Source organism: Fusarium verticillioides, chromosome 9, assembly GCF_000149555.1.
Source record: "Fusarium verticillioides 7600 chromosome 9, whole genome shotgun sequence".
In the NCBI taxonomy this organism is placed as follows: Eukaryota; Fungi; Ascomycota; class Sordariomycetes; order Hypocreales; family Nectriaceae; genus Fusarium; species Fusarium verticillioides.
In genome coordinates, this window is record NC_031683.1 from 199125 (window position 1) to 215185 (window position 16061).

A 16061-nucleotide genomic window follows, 5' to 3' on the forward strand; every position below is an offset into this window, starting at 1 on the left:
AAGTGGGCAAACTTGGAGGTGGAGTCCTCCCAACTGTCCTGCTCAGAAAAAGGAGAAGGCCTAGGTCTCTGCCAAGTCGTCCATGCTGTCATACAATGATACCCCATCACTCGCTGGTACGCGCCAAGAGATAGGACGGCTTGCGGATAGGTGCATCCTCTGCTCCGCTAAGCAATCGATGATACAGGCCCAGAAAACAGGTGACGACTTGCCAAGAAATCCTCGCCTCGTTTGGTAGGGTAGTTATAAAAATGCTGGAAAGCCCTGCCCCCTTGGCACTTTTCTTCATGTCACACTCGTCGCGCTCCTTCTTGTGATCTGCGACAAGGTGTACGACTTCCAGCCAGTCTTGCAACTTGATATTCTTTATTGTGTCGCCAGAGAATCTGCTAGTTAAGTATGGGGTTCAACTTCAAAAGAGTGGTCGACTTTATCGCGCCCAGCGCAGATAAGGAAGACGATGGCCGTGATAAATGGCCCTCGCGCGCAGCCTTTGTGCTCGCTGCCATGGTGCGTTATACCTCACTATTCATTTTTCAGTCGTTGACATGACTTTCAGGGCGGCGCTGTTGGCCTCGGCAATCTTCTCCGCTATCCCTCCGTCGTCTTCGCCAACAATGGTCTTCAGTGGTTCATTCCGTATCTCATCGCCCTCTTCTTCCTCGGAATCCCAGTTCTGTGCCTCGAGATCTGCATCGGCCAAGCCTACCGCGGCAGTGTCGTTGTCGCCTTCAATGGGATCAATAAGCATACCAAGGGTGTCGGCTTGGCCGTCATCATGAACGGATTTATCGTTGCTACTTACTACGTCCCTATCTTGGCCTGGATCATGCATTATTTTCGATGCTCTTTCGAGAGCCCTCTTCCCTGGACCGGTCGCGGACAGGAATTCTACATGCAGGATGTTATCGCCAATGATGATCCCATTGTTCCCGAGGGTTCTGGATATGTCGAGTATCCCGGCACTGGCTTCGTCGGCGAGACTGTCGGCTGGGTTGCCTTTATGTGGGTGCTCGTGTGGCTGTGCATGTTCAAAGGCGTTGGGACAACCGGCAGGGTTGTCTACTTCACCATGGGCCTGCCCGTCATCATGATCATCATCATCCTTGGCCGATCAGTTTCTCTCCCAGATGCCTCGACTGGCATTAAGTATTATTTTGGTGAGTGGAATGGTGAGAAACTCGGCAGTGGCGGTATTTGGCAAGCAGCTTGCGGACAGATCTTTTTCTCTATCGGCGTGGGCTTTGGATATTTCACATCCTATGCTTCCTACAACAGCAAGCATGCAAACGCCGTGCAGGACACTCTGATTATCGCAATCTGCAACTCTCTATATGAAGTTGTTGGTGGCTTTGCCGTTTTTGGTGTCATTGGTTTCTTGGGTTACTCTCCTGACGACTCGTCCATCTCGCTGAGTACTTTTACCGTTGGCTTCTTGACTTACCCCCTTGCATTGGCGGAAATGCCGGGTGCCAACGTCTGGGCTGTTCTATTTTTCCTCACGCTGGCTGTTCTTGGCCTCAGCTCCGCGTTTGCTCTCAGCGAATCCCTTGTCACGCTCATCTGCGACTGTGGACTGGGTCGCAAGTTCTCGAGAGTACTGATCACCACTGTCATCATTCTTCTTTCCTTCCTCCTCTCCCTTATATATTGTACCAAATTCGGCTTCTACCTCCTCGACGCTGTCGACACCTGGATCAACAATCTCTCACTCATCTTTGTGGTCTGGTGCGAGTGTGTATGTGCTACGACCCTCTATCGCTATAAGGATGTCGTTGGACAGATTGGATGGACGGGGTACCTAGTTTACAACATCGGTTATGTCTTATCTATGGTACTTGGTGTAGCAATCGGTCATGCCGTGAGCCCTGCTGCCGGCGCAGGCGTTGGATTCGGCATTTTCATCGCATCTAATATTCTCGCCATCATTCTTTCCAAGTCCCCCGACTCTAGACCTCCTGGATTCTTTGGCAAGAACAATGTATTGTCGAAGATGTGGTGGTTCTCATTCTACTCTGTATGTCACACTTTAGTACTTGGCAGAACTTCTACTAATACGCACGCTTCTAGTTCAACCAGCTTCGCCGAGATCTCAACATCGTCGTTGCAGGTGGAAAGAGATGGAACATCCCAGTCTTCTGGGGCTTCGTCCTCCGATACATCTCAGCCCCAATCTTGGCAATAATCGTTTCTTTTGCCTTCCCGTTGTTCTACACCAAGCGAAACGACCCGTTGCATATTTTCGCCTTCGCTTCCGCTTGTGGCGTTATGTGTATTGTTGCCGCTGGCTTCATCCTCCCGCGATGGTTCGACGTCTTCGTCCCTCCTGAGAAGCTCCATCTTAGTGATACTTTCTATGCCCCTCAGGTGGTCATGGCTCCTCTCGAGGTTCATCGCGATGAGGTCATTGAGCATGGACAACGTGCTGGGGAGGGATATGTCGAGCCTTACCCGAGGAAGAAGACAGAGGCTCAGAGCTTCTGATTCTTTTCATCTCGACTGCATTATATGTATCTTGAGCACATGCCAATTGTCAGTCCGTAGCATACCTTACCAGATACATCAAGTAGAAAAATTCCAGGCGCCACGGCCCATTTGCAGTAAAAATATATTTGAGTGGCCTGCTCGACGCAGTGGCCGACCTTCGAGTAGCCCATGGACTACCAGGCGTTATCAGGCTCGAAGGCCAACCATGTTCCTCCAATTAGATGATGCGACTGGCTTGCGCAAAACTTACGCTCAAATGATATTGCTTCTTAGATTGACAACGTCAGTAAATCCTTACTAGCCTAGGCATACAGTCTGTATAACACTTATAAAGTAGTCTCTAAGATCTCTGCTCTGTACTGAGTCGGCCTATGGCCATGTTACGCTATTATCGCGAATACTGTATTCATCAGTATCCTAGCGTCCCTCAGCCTCTTTAAATACATCATCGCTCAACGCCCAGACTTAGAGCATCAGACCTCCCCAGCATCAATTGCGATCTCATTTCCTCCCACAGTGATTCGTAGCCCCCCATTTTCGCAACAACCCCAACTATGATATCATCCGCGCTCTCGGCGACTCGCGCGCCCGCATCAACCAGTACTTTCAGTACCTCCAGTAACAGGTGATCTGAATCTTCAGAAGCTATCGCGTCGAGTCGGGTATGGTATACTGAGTGGCACAGTGCCTTGAGACAGAGTGAGATGCACGTTTCTGTATGGCCATCCTTGACGACTTCATAATTTGGGTCCTTGACGGCTGCATAATTTGGGTCGGCACCATAGCTCAGCAGGATGCGAACTGTTTCGACTGTTTCGGTCTTGATTTTACAGCCATCGCAGGCATCGAGACAAACATGCAGCGGTGTACCCGTGACTGTGAAGCCATACTCGTCCACTGAATTTTGATGGACATCTGCTCCAGCCTGTAGGAGGACGGTTACCGTTGTCGGAGATTGCTGCTTGGCTGCTGCATGCAGTGCGGAACTACCAAAGTCATCTACATAATGCGGATACGCATCATGTTCCAGCAACCTACGTGTCAGGCGTGTGTTTCCTCGTCTGGCGGCTTCGTAGATGAGGGTACGGCCCGACCGCGTCTCACAGTTGATAGCACCCGTCTGGCGCAGGACCTGGAGGTAGCGAGTCTCTTCATTTTGTATGGGAGTATCGGCCGCGATGAGAAAGCCTCCCTGGCAGAAATAGTGTATTGGATCAGGATGAGTGTTGGCGTAGGTTCGAAGACATCCCATGATTTCCCAGCTGCCTGCTTCTTCGGAACAGAGAAGTGAAAGCTGGAAGCAATCTAGCCCGTCTTTCCCTGCATCGTATGGATTGGCCCCTAGTCTCAGTAGGGTGTCAATGACAGGGATGCTAGCAGCTCTCTGTACGCAAAGCTGCAGGTGTGTCACTGAATCGATATTAGCTCCGGCATCGAGAAGCAGTTGAAGTATGCGAGCCCAATCATCAAAGGGAAGTGGTTGTAGCTCATAATATAGCATCGTTCGATCTCGGCTTCCAGGGGTTGAGACCGAGGGGAGTCTCTCTGACACCCTACATAGTTCGTGTAAACTGTCATGATATGGATCTATACTCGAAGAATCAACATTAGGCAACTCAAGCCAGGATCAGTCATGCTTACCCAGCAAGGGAACCATATTCACAGGCTGCTTGATTTGTTTCAACAACTCGGCTATAAGATCCCAATTATGACTTTTCAAAGCCAATGACAAAGGCGTTTGCCTAGAAGGCGTTGTTCCAATTTCCCATACACACACAGAATCCAGGGAGCTAAGACTCGAGAGCTGAAAGACTACCTTCATGCAATCTCTTCGCTTTTTTCTCACAACTTGGACTTCATCGGGTGTGACGAGCTTCCGAAGATCGAAGTACTTCCAATGAGCCATCCAGTGCAACGGCAATTGGCCGCTTTTGTTTGGAGATTCTATGCTTAACCCGGCGGTGCACAACATTTGTACGATTGTAGCATTACAGGTCCGTAAGGCGTAGTGCATAAGCGAGTTGCCTTCCGTATCTTGAATAGAGATTGAAGCTCCTCCGGAAACCAGTAGCTTATATATAGTGACTGCTTTCTCTTCATAGGAAGTGGTCATGAGATCCATGATTGGTGTTCGCCCATTTCTGTCTCGAGCATTGACATCAATCTTGTCGATTCCAAGGAGCAGGTTGACTGCTGCTTCACGTTGGTTTCGACAAGCTCTGTGTAGAGGTGTTTGCTCACAAGTTCTCTGCGCATTGTTGACATCTGCCCCTAGGCCGATCAGGGCAGCCATGCCCTCGACCCAGCCAGATGCTGCCGCTTCATGAAGAAGAGCAAGGCTATCAATCCCGGAGGCCTTCACAAGCTTGAGATCAAATACCAATTTGATAATAGGCAAGTCCTGTGACCGCGTGGCATGAATCAGCAGTTTATCCACAAACTCAAGAAATCCAACATCTGGTTTTCCCCACTGGTAGTCGCGGTCTGGCCTCCCTCTTCTTCCGTGATCAGCTTTGAGACTCTGCCCAAAGGGACCATAAAGGAACGGATCAAATGTATAATAACCTTCATTCCTTTCCGGAGGTTTGTCTTCTTTCTCGCGAAAACTCTGCTTTAGAGCGCTGAAGATGGCGGAAAACATTTCGATATCTGTGCCATCCGAGTAGAATTTGAAAGGACTCTCGTTTGCTCTAGTTGTCAAGGCGCGAGCTCTCTCGACTGTCAAGTCGTCCAATGACGGCAGTGAGAGTACTGGCGACTTTTCGTACTGTCCAAAGCGAGTCTTGAGATCTAAAAGCCGCTTCACAATTTCGGTTTGGCCCGCGGATACTGCCCAGTGAAGTGGAGTGAGTCCTTTATTATCGCATCGGAATGGAGCGTTGTCATAGCGCCAGAGCATTTCAATGATATCTGCGTGGCCCTTGAAAGCTGCCCAGAATGTTGGCGTCCATCCTGCAAGATCTGGAAGATCAGGACTGGCTCCTGATCTGAGAAGAATCGCAACTACACTCTTATGGCCCATGGATACGGCCCAGTGCAAAGGCGTCCATCCGTGAGAGTCACTCTTATTTAGATTCTGTTTCTGGGTGCTTGGAGTTCCCTGCCGTGTGTAACTCAAGCTGCGATCAATGTAAGTTTCAAACCCCCAGAATGCAGCCACATGCAGAGCCAGCACATTTCTGGGACTAGATTCAAACACAGACTCGGAGACAGAAATATCGAGGTGGGCTTTGAAGTTCAAGAGTTGCCACGAGCTTTCCCGAAGAGCATCATTCTCTAGAAACCCCGAAAGCTGGTCGAAGCATTCATCTTGGACTTCTTGAGCGTGATAGCCATAGAAGTTCGCTGCATAATTGAGGAAAGGCTGCTTTTGGCAACGCTGAGTGATGTCCTCGTGGGATAGACTGCGGCCCTGGCGCATCTCAGTTGTTGACATGTACGAGATGCAACTGCGAACAATCGTCAGATGGGGCCGCTTATCCATCCCTTCGGGTCGACTCTGCAGAAAGTTTCGCGCAGTCGAGTGTACAAACTGGACAGTTTTCTCCGCTCCCGAAACTACAAGCAGCCCAAGGCATGATGAGATGATGGCTTTAGTAGGATGAAGATCCTCAGGGTCGACTTCAACCATGCCTTGTTCCGCAATGAGGGCGTGTTGCAGCTCGACCAGTCGCAAAGGCTCCTTGACGTAAGAAATAAAGTTCAATGAATTCAAGGCAAGATCCCTCAGACTAGGGGTTTGCTTGACTATACGGTCAAACGTGCTTAGGTATGCCTCGTCATAATTGACGGGTAACGAGATCAGAGCTTTTCGTATTTCCTTGATCGTGAGCAGGCTGGTGATGTGATCCATGATGAGCCGAGCAAGTAGGAACCTATCAAACCCGTCAGTCTATCAGTATCTTGGAAGAGTACCGACTGAACTTACGACCCCGCCGCCCTTTTCACAATTGCAGATACGATATCCGACTTCAATTCTGTTCCAATTGACTCAACTTCAGCTTCTCCATGCTCCAGCCGGTAGTTGACGTAGAAATCCAAGTCATGTCTGGTGGCAGAAATTTCCACCCTTGGCCTCTTCTCGAAATGCTTCCTAATATTTGGCAGATCCCGAGCAGTTGCAAAGATTCTCACTCCCAGATCCTGCAATGTCGACAGAATGTTGAAAAGCTTGGGGAGGAAGGGACATTCGTCAAGTGCATCAAGAATGATAATCGTGGTCATTGACTTGGCAATCGCCTCAAGGACATGGATCAGATCGATCACCATTAGATTCTGAGACCCTTTCTCATACAGGGCCGACGCTTCTTGGGGGATGGAAGGGCAGCCACGGAGCGCTTGAGCGATCAGGCTTCGTAGGACAAGGCTCACAGTTTCCTTGGGCCTGCTGCTGCTGAAAAAATGCGAGGCGATGGCTGTCCCGGGTACGTTATCAGACTTGACATGCCGAAGAACGATGGCGCTGTTATGAGTGGAGTTAGTACCCTCGAGTTGCCTGCTCATATGTTACCATCAGGGGGAATTCTTACGTCAATACTGTTTTTCCAGCACCAGCTACAATTCTTCAGTATTCATATGTCAAGATAGGGAGAGGAACTGACGTTGTCCGTATCCCCAGACGACGGGTGTTGAGCCGCTCCGCCAAGATTGATAGAAAGAGCCCGATAGAAATGTCTGCCACGTGGAGGGACAGTAGTCGTCCAGATGAGAAGTTGAAGCCTCAATGGCGATATCCAATTTGTACCAGGCGATTATTTCTTTAGCTTCGGTAGCTATATATACACGTTATGGCGGGCTCCTCCACTAGCTAGCTATACAGATGCGTTTGCGGGAAAGACTTACTTTGTCTAATGTCTTGCAGCTCTTTGTTCGTCGCGATTGCCATGGTTCTTGACAAATAATCAGCCGATATTCCCTTAAAAGCTAAGCAACCTACAAATTATCGGCTTGCAAGGCAGATGAGAAAATCCCATTATACCGATGCAACATATTTACTTTGTCCAGCAACTCGGATTCTGACAACGGCCAAGCCAAAGCAGCCACCTTGGCCTTTATTCTACCATACGACAGCTTTTTCTGTAGCTTTGCCCTTAGGGATTCTACTTCCAGTTGACAGTCGTGTAAAGCCTTGCTGAGAGTCTGGCTGTTCTGGCCGTTGAACCTCTTGGTCCGAATGAGGTCTTCGAGCTGTAGCATGACAGAGGTGAGCGTTGTAAGCTCCGCAATGTACGAGGTTAGCGATTTAGGCGCACCCCGAACGCTGGCGATGTAGGTGTAGCTGAGCTTGGTGACTTCTATCGCTAGACTCAGGAGGCCCGCGGCGCCGGACGCGATACCGAGGGCTTCGGCCATTTCGGTTCTGCTGCTGTACTCAGGATGAAGCGAGGTTTTTGGCTGCCTGTTGGAAGTGATCAGCCGCGCGGGGTTTATTTCAGCTGGAGAAGCTGTCTCACTCGAACGGGACTAAGATTGTAGTTGGCGTAATTGAAGCAGTCTTACTGGCCGCAGCTGCAAATGTAATCAGCCCTGATAAAAATAGCTACAGTAGCAACATAGGGTCTTGTGATAGCGAATGGAATATGTCGCAAGGACATTATTTACAATAAACCTTCGGTATTTGTTCAAGGAATTGATCTGTGTTCTCTTCTTTTAAGATAGGATCGTGAGAATCAGAAAACCCAACCCGTGGAGAACATCGCGTTTCCCTCAGCTGATATATGTCCGGATAATGAATTTCTTAAAGCGAATCGAATGACGGATATAATTATTAGAATGTACAGAAAAGCAGTTACATTACCACTCACTTATCCTGTTATTCTTGGCCAATCCCTACAAAGACCAAAAAGTCTTCGACAAACCTTCCCGTACTCTCCCACGAAATTAAAATGCTTCCACGATCCTATCCCATGGTGGCATAATCTCGCCGCGGGGTCTGTCGTCGGTTTTCTGCCCATAATATCGTTACGGGTCCCGTGACTCGGACTTTGTAACGTTAGCAGTCTGAGAAAAGGTAGATTATGTTTGGAGGAAATGAACTTACTGAAAGCCGGTAATAGGGAGAATAAGTATGTCTTCAACCAACTTAGATTTTCCCCCATCCTTGACACCTGTCAGGCTGGTCCATCGAAAGCCCATCTGGTCTTCTAGCCAAGATTTGGTTGCAAGAGTAACAGCCGCAGGTCCAGTCCTCTTGAGCGGGTCACTAATTTGAGCCGCTGTTTCATTGTCTCTGGTACAATTCCGTAGATTGTCCATATATCGTTCGAATACTGGGTGTTGAGGAGCAGAAGCGAATGCCCATTGCGATAGTTGTTGAGGGTACGTGTAGCTTAGGCGCCAGTATGCATCGGACTCTGGGTCATTATCGGCTTCTAGTCCCCAAAGAAGGCTGACTACTGGTGTTTCATAGTCTGGTGTTACCGACGTATTATAATAGCCATAATCTTTTCCTGTTTCCGGGTCTGTCCAGGTATTCATATCAGATCCGCCTATCCAGGCAGCTGGATGCCGTATGAGCTCAGTATCGAGATCCGCATACTACATTAGTTAGAACAGGCTCTGAAGTGTCTTCAGAGTATACTGACTATACCGCCAAAGTGCTTGCATACTAAAATGCGAAATACATCGCTTTGTTCAACTGGTGTCAGGAGGGAGTCATAACGCTCGAGGAAGTCGTTCTCGTATTGTTCCACTAACGCACGCATTCCTGTGTCGTCCCAGAAAAAGTATGCCATCGGTGGTCCACTATCAACGTAAATCGAGATCTCCAGCCACAATTCAACCCAAGGCAGGATTCTGGGATCCCAAGTATCGGCCGCTGTCGTTTTCCAAGTTTGGTGGACAATCAATGGGATATCAGAGAAGAGTATCCTTCTCTCTCTATTGGAAAGAGCGCTCTGTGAGACGATATGAGCAGCATCGAGAATATTTTGCGGGTTTTTACTGTGCATATCAGCCCAATGTGGAGAGATATGCCATGCTTCGTTCCAGTGTTAGTGCTGTGAGCATTCTTTGCGACGTACGATGCATGAATGATGAATGTTTCGACTTACCACCTCCCGTGCCGTTGAACGAATGGATATGTCTGTAGACTAGTGGGTATTCCCTTGCAATATCCCTTCTCTGGAAGCTAGTTATTGGTGAGCTTTTTATGAAGGTCCATGTTGCTGCGAAAAAGAATGATAGAAGGCCCAAAAGTCGTATACGACGGGATGGACGAAGGAATTTGGCATGTATACCACACTGGTGGGTCATGGTTGAAGAAGACCACAGAAGAATTGCGAAGTCATTAAAGAGAAAAGAAGATCATAAAAACCGCTATCACGAAATCTTGGTCACTTTTTCTTTCGATCCAAAAGGTCAATTTAAAGACAAAAAGAGATAGTAAGGGTAGATAGTTGTTAGCAGCGCTATTGACAAAGTCTATCGAAATATGGATGACAGACCTTAAATACTGAGTTCTAATATATGTATGAGGGATGCAGAGACTCTCTAATGATACTTTGACTGCATAAAAGGACGCTAGATCCGAACGAGAAACGCAGTACCATTAGGGATAGAGGATATCATGTCTACAAGAGAGCACTTGATCGACTTCGCCACGTATGATTACGACAACTTCAGACTTGAGTGGAATCTTTACGCGGGTTCTTAGCGACCTGATGCGAATCATGGATGGATTGCTTATTATGACTAGCTGATGATTGGGGTGCCAGGATTCCAGCTAACGTCGACTCTGTCGAGTTAGCTTATACGGATATACCGCCGCGGAGGAGGGTGATCATATCACATATCGAAAGCCTCGTGAATTTCACCAGGTGGAAAGAGTTCTTCTATATTCGCTCCCCCCCGTCCGAAAATTCGCTGGTGACACAGCCTACTAACATTAGTGACTCCACTAAGTAGGTACGCTAAATCACCCAGAAGGCCAGGCCCGTCTTGGTGCAAAAGCTTGGTATGAACTATAGATCATGGCGATACCAGGCCCCCCAGTCGGACACAAGACCGAGCACAAAAACTCGACAAGTGACAACGCAACTAGTAAGGTAGCTTGGAAACCCAGCCCTACTACTGTGCACACCGGTGACAGTTAAAGGAGATACTGGATTAGGAGGTATATCGCAGATTCATAAAGTACTTAACATGTGCTACACTTAATAATAAGTTATAACCAAAGAAAGTTTCAACCACGCAAGATTCCTGACCGACCCTTGGCTAGAAGCCTAAAACATCTCACGGAGGTTTATCTACGCAGTGTTAAACCTGGCGGTCCTCACGCTACACGCGTCCACCCCGTGAACTTGGTGCGCAGTGTTCCACGCGGTTCTCAGCCGCTAGCGCAACGGCCAATCGACGGTCATGATGCACAGTTTCAGTCTAAAATACGCCATGGCCCCTAGTTATGCTTGACTTGCACAAATAAGCAGCCACAAATTCTAAGCTCAATGTTGGCGATGAACAATGAGGACGCGTCATCAGCAGAAAGAGCTCTTGTCACTTGTGAAACACCTGATCTACTGGCTAGCTGAAATGAACTGCTCCTGGTCTCTCCTCCATCACAACGATGGGCAGTCTAGCGTGCGAGTCACTTGAAACCCAAATGCCCGCTGAAAGGCTCAGTAATAAATGGGAGAGCAAAAGATTGATGTTCTAGTCGATTACCCCCATTTCCTTCCATTTCACACTGCACCAGTATCTCTCCATGCATGTGGAAGACAAGATAACATGAAGGCTGTCACTTACTTCTACATTAAACGCCTAGACGGGTTTGGCGATTACAGGCCATTTCCTTTACAGAAAGATGGCGATTCATACCAAGTCGGCCACGGTCTACCACAATGCGAACAACAGACATCAAGAGCACGGCAAAGGCGTGTCAGATTCTGGCCCGCCACCATCTTTTGTACAATACTGATCATGTACGTCCTATCGAGTCATACTCATCGTAGCCCAGATACACCTACAGCAGCTAATGGCTGAGACAGAGCGCCTTTCTTCTTAGTATTTCCCGTCCTTTTGTCAAACGCCCTTTACGCATATGAGACGACACAATTTACGTTTTACGGCCGACTTTTCAGACAAAGTCCAGCATACAATGCTGCGTTATGGGGCACGCACTTGTCGCCCCTTGTCAATCCAGCAATGTGTCACTCTCACAACGATTACTGGAGAATTCATCCTCTCTTCTCAGCGCTTGCTGTAGGGTGTGCGAGTGTTGAGGCAGATGTGTGGCTCAGCCCAGATGGAGAAGACCTTCTCGTAGGCCATGAGAAACGCTTCCTTTCCCCCAATCGCACACTTCGATCACTTTACATCGACCCGCTATTGCAGATCTTGGACACAATGAATCGGCCAGCGCCACATGAGGCGTTCAATCCCTTTACGCGGGCCTCTGGTGTCTTTGCCACTGAGCCGAATACAACCTTGATACTGTTCATCGACGTGAAAGACGATCCAGTGAAGACATGGCCTTTGGTTATTCGGCAGCTAGGGCCTTTGCGGGATTTGAGATACCTAACCCGCCACGAAAAATCCATGGTCACAAATCAGACATTCTGGCCCGGACCCATAACCATAGTGGGCACAGGAAGCATTGTTAAACGGCGCGACATCAACATTGGCACAGACCTTGAAGAATGGCAGCAGCAACACGATACTTTTCTCGACGCTCCTTTACATCTGCTTACTGAAACAGGCTTCACCGAAAGCGACGGGTTTTATGGTCCCTATGAATTGGAAAATGAATTCTATACCGCGTCTGCCCCTTTCAGTAAGGCTATCGGCAGCGTTAGGACGGGGTTCAATACTCAGCAGATGGAGACTCTGCGGAACCAGCTTCGGATCGCAAAGCATCGAAACCTGAAGTCAAGACTATGGGGGTTACCTGATTGGCCAAGAGGGCATAGGGACTATGTGTGGAAAATACTTGTGGAAGAGGGGATTGATCTACTCAATGCAAATGACATCGCCAGTGCAGCGAGTATGTATCAGCAGCTAGGGCCCTAAGGGAAGCTTTATGACTGGGTGCAGCTCTATCTTTCATACGTAGTCCTGTACAGCATGGAGGTGACAGTATATAGGGTGGTTGATAGTCTGATAAACCTCTTCTACGAGACATGTAGAACTCGAACGCAGTCGCTGTTGACTAACATATTCTTCAATCTACCATGTTTATTCTTTGAGCCCAGACATCGTGAAGGGAGTAAGATGCCAGGGTTAGCTGGTAATACTTGACGCGTGTCGTATCATTGACGGCCATGGTGGAAAACCAGTCCTGCAGAGTCAAGACCTCCATGGCAAAGCCACCGACACATTTAGTCCCCCATGGCGTTACGCGGCAGCCAATCGACACGTGAGATGTATTTCAGCCGCCTGCAACTAGTCTGGCGGTCAGACCAGCGGGACGCGTAATCGTCTACTTGCTAGTCTTGTTCTTGAGAATTCTCGCACCCGATGTCATGGTTCATCATCTGATCTCGTCGCTTAGTTTATGCTAAGCTTTTTTGCCAAGACGGGTTCTACTCAACCCATGTCCCCCAGTAACTATCACTAAGAATGAGTTAGCCACTCCGACTCAACTAGAGTTACAAGGCGATGTAATGAAACTTAAGACCTATATTGTAGGGAGTAATAAGCCTTTGGTAAGTTTAGGTAAATTTAGGTAAGCTTAGTATACTTTAGTATAGATATAGAGGATTTTTTGATTAAGTATTTTTAGCACCTTAGTTTAACGTCAGAAGTCTTCTTACACCCTGAGGAGTGACTAACCTTTAGTTAGCCCAACGGACTGCATTAGTTAAAGTCTAAAGATTCTCAATTACTAAAATGCTTCTCCAATCAGATGTTTCGACTGACGTGCACAAAATCTCACAGTTGAATGCCCATTTCTGCCGGGGTTGAGGACACCAGCATTTTCTCACTAGCCTAGGCGTACAGTCCGCACAACACTTGGAAAGTGGTCTCTGAGATCTCTGCTCTGTACCGAGTCGGTCCATGGCCATGTTACGGTGTCGTCGCGATGGCCGTATTCATCAGTACTTACTAGGCCATTCTCGAAGAACTCGCCCTCGAAACGCAACAGCCCGACTCGCTTGAAGATGCCATTGCTAGACTGCACAATCATCCCATAATCGTAACTGATGACTATACATCGGACTGTCATGGGATTGAGGCTGATCGTGTCGGTGCCGAAAGCGAGGTGTGAAGCACTTGTCGCCCCGCCACTTGTAAGATCGAGCGACCACACAATCCCTCTTTGAGGCGTCCCAATGCTCTTTTGAACAACAAAATGAGTCCATCTGCCTTCAAGGGAGTGATCATCCATGGTGACCCAGTGCTGGCTTTTGCGTCTGGTAGGAAATGAATTGCTCTTTGCCCAGGTTCTTGTGGGCCTATAGGGCGCGAGTTCCATGAAAGACACATCGAAAACCTTGGTAGTGATTCTCAAGATATAGGTCAACCCCAAAGTTGGGTAAGATTGACCGGAAGCAAGCGACCGTGCAAGTGTGTCGTTGAGTTCCACAAGTCCTCCTGCTGTTGTTTCCGCAAATACAGGCACTGTGAAGCTTTTCTCTAAATGCTCGGCGTTGTCCAAGAAGTTCCATCTCACTTCGACTTTCCAGCCAGACCATGACCATGTTGGAAAGCCGTCCCTCTTGGCAAATCCAGTCTTTGGAATGTCTATTTCACTCCACCGTGGCTCCCATAGCATTGCCCAGAGAAGAGCGCCCACGACATCATTATACTTCGCTTTTGCAACATGGTAAACATCTTTCCTATCCAGGTTTGAGAGTTGACAGCCAACCCATCGTAGTGGCAGACCCCAGTACTGTTCTACTGATGGTTCTAGCTGGGCATAGAAGCCGAAAATGCCCTCCATTGCTCTCAGCACATCAGAGTCGTATGTAAGTTCACGCTTGGAGTATGCTTCCAGGTTTGTCATGAATCTCCAGCTACTTGGTAAATATACCCCGCTATCTGAGTCTTCGTATAGAATACGCTCAAAGATAGGGAAAACTACACGTTCGCAGCTTTCAAAGTCATGTATCAATTCCTCGGCACAGGTCATGCTTCCACATTGGTAGAAGACCTGATCATCAGCAAAGATGACGCACCTGCGAGAGAACACTGCTTCCTGGTATGTCCAACCCCTAGTTGACCATTTTGAGGCGCCCACGTGATTTGTAAACGCTATGGGCTTGTATCTCCACGTCGTTCCGTTGAGGGTGAAGGTGTTTGGAATCGTACGGGGGCATTGCCCTACACCGGGTAAACCATGCAATGAACTCTCACCAGCGGCAGCTATTATGGTGACACTGGCTTGGTTGTCTAAGGCCCGGTTAGCTGTTTTTCCGAACCTCACGTTCGTGTCGCTCTCGAGAACGTACAGATAGTATTCATCTGACCCAACTGGCAGTTCATGTCTTGAGTGTTTGTTTGATCAATACACAGCTGATCAATCCATATATATCGAAATCCGAGCTGTATTGTGACATAAATGGCGTCTTTGATCACAGCCTTAGACATGACGGCTCGATCGCTTTCGTTGAGATTAGACGAGGAACCCCATACGTAACTGAGGGCAACATATTCAACAAACGCCGTCAACTCCACCACAGTCTTGGCCTTGCAGTCTAGTAGCCTGAACTTGGGGATCTGCAACGGAATTGCTGTAAGCATCTGGCACGATTTCCCATGAGTGCTGCAACAATGGGCAATCCAGTTCCTAATCATGTGATAATCAACCTGTTTCGGATCCACCTGTCGATACTGCCCAATTCTGCCTGGCGCCTCAAGCATATCCTTATCAGTTATCTGTAGAATATATTCCAATTGGTTATTGAGTCGCATAACAACGTGATCTATTCCGTCAAAGATGGACCTGTTGAGTTGCACTGTTATTGGATCTTGTGATTTGGCAGCAATCTCCTTTCGATGCAACTGTGAAGTGAGGAACCGGCACGAAGGGCATGTGGAAGTCTCAGAAATATGTAGGAAGACGTCAGTACCGCCAGTTCCGTAGAGACTACCCTTCGAACATATCTGGGTCAGATTGACGGATTGACATTGTGTACAAAGGTCTTTGCTTTGCCAGCCTGGGCCGCTTGCCCAAGCTACCAATCTTCCATTGGAGCCTTGAAGAATCAATGGGTCGTCAGTGATATTCGAGGATACCCGAATGTGTAGCAAGTCGGTACGACTGCCGAGGACATACTGACCTTTACTGTTAGCTTGGCTCAATTTTGAACCGCAAAACTTCATCTCCACAGTCTCTTTGTTTCCATTCATGCCAGTTAATGCTGGTAAGCAATGCTGTTTACCTCGGTATTGTCAAGATAATCTTTCAGAGGTTGACGTCCTGGTGATGCGAGGCGCAGACTTAAACAAAAAGCAGCGCGGCACTGAAACTCTGTCAGGACTAGAGTAAAAGGTTTGTACTGGGATCTTAGTTGAAACTTCACTCTCCCTGAGAGGGGTTAGTGGGACTTTAATAATAACTATGTTGTCGCACAGTTCTGGTCGTCCCGCTGGGTTTCAGCACCCATAACCCAGTATACCAATGGGACTACGCCACG

General features: G+C 48.2%; 5 protein-coding genes across 5 annotated transcripts; 2 read left to right on the forward strand and 3 right to left on the reverse strand.

Annotated features, from left to right (window-relative positions):
• Positions 1-399: 399 nt before the first annotated feature.
• FVEG_11035 (hypothetical protein) lies at positions 400-2484 on the forward strand (the record flags this gene model as incomplete). Its single annotated transcript, XM_018900198.1, has 3 exons — positions 400-510; positions 560-2017; positions 2071-2484. 3 exons carry the CDS (start codon positions 400-402, stop codon positions 2482-2484), a joined length of 1983 nt encoding a protein of 660 aa, XP_018758436.1.
• A 448-nt stretch (positions 2485-2932) lies between these two features.
• FVEG_11036 (hypothetical protein) lies at positions 2933-7839 on the reverse strand (the record flags this gene model as incomplete). Its single annotated transcript, XM_018900199.1, has 7 exons — positions 2933-4074; positions 4129-6362; positions 6416-6949; positions 7017-7041; positions 7089-7259; positions 7330-7376; positions 7424-7839. The coding sequence occupies 7 exons, from the start codon at positions 7837-7839 to the stop codon at positions 2933-2935; spliced, it is 4569 nt and encodes a 1522-aa protein (XP_018758437.1).
• Positions 7840-8523: 684 nt separating this feature from the next.
• FVEG_16951 (hypothetical protein) lies at positions 8524-9437 on the reverse strand (the record flags this gene model as incomplete). Its single annotated transcript, XM_018906187.1, has 2 exons — positions 8524-9024; positions 9072-9437. 2 exons carry the CDS (start codon positions 9435-9437, stop codon positions 8524-8526), a joined length of 867 nt encoding a protein of 288 aa, XP_018758438.1.
• A 1774-nt stretch (positions 9438-11211) lies between these two features.
• On the forward strand, positions 11212-12492 carry FVEG_16952 (hypothetical protein; the record flags this gene model as incomplete). Its single annotated transcript, XM_018906188.1, has 2 exons — positions 11212-11405; positions 11472-12492. The coding sequence occupies 2 exons, from the start codon at positions 11212-11214 to the stop codon at positions 12490-12492; spliced, it is 1215 nt and encodes a 404-aa protein (XP_018758439.1).
• A 913-nt stretch (positions 12493-13405) lies between these two features.
• On the reverse strand, positions 13406-15774 carry FVEG_11037 (hypothetical protein; the record flags this gene model as incomplete). Its single annotated transcript, XM_018900200.1, has 2 exons — positions 13406-14814; positions 14874-15774. The coding sequence occupies 2 exons, from the start codon at positions 15772-15774 to the stop codon at positions 13406-13408; spliced, it is 2310 nt and encodes a 769-aa protein (XP_018758440.1).
• Positions 15775-16061: the final 287 nt, after the last annotated feature.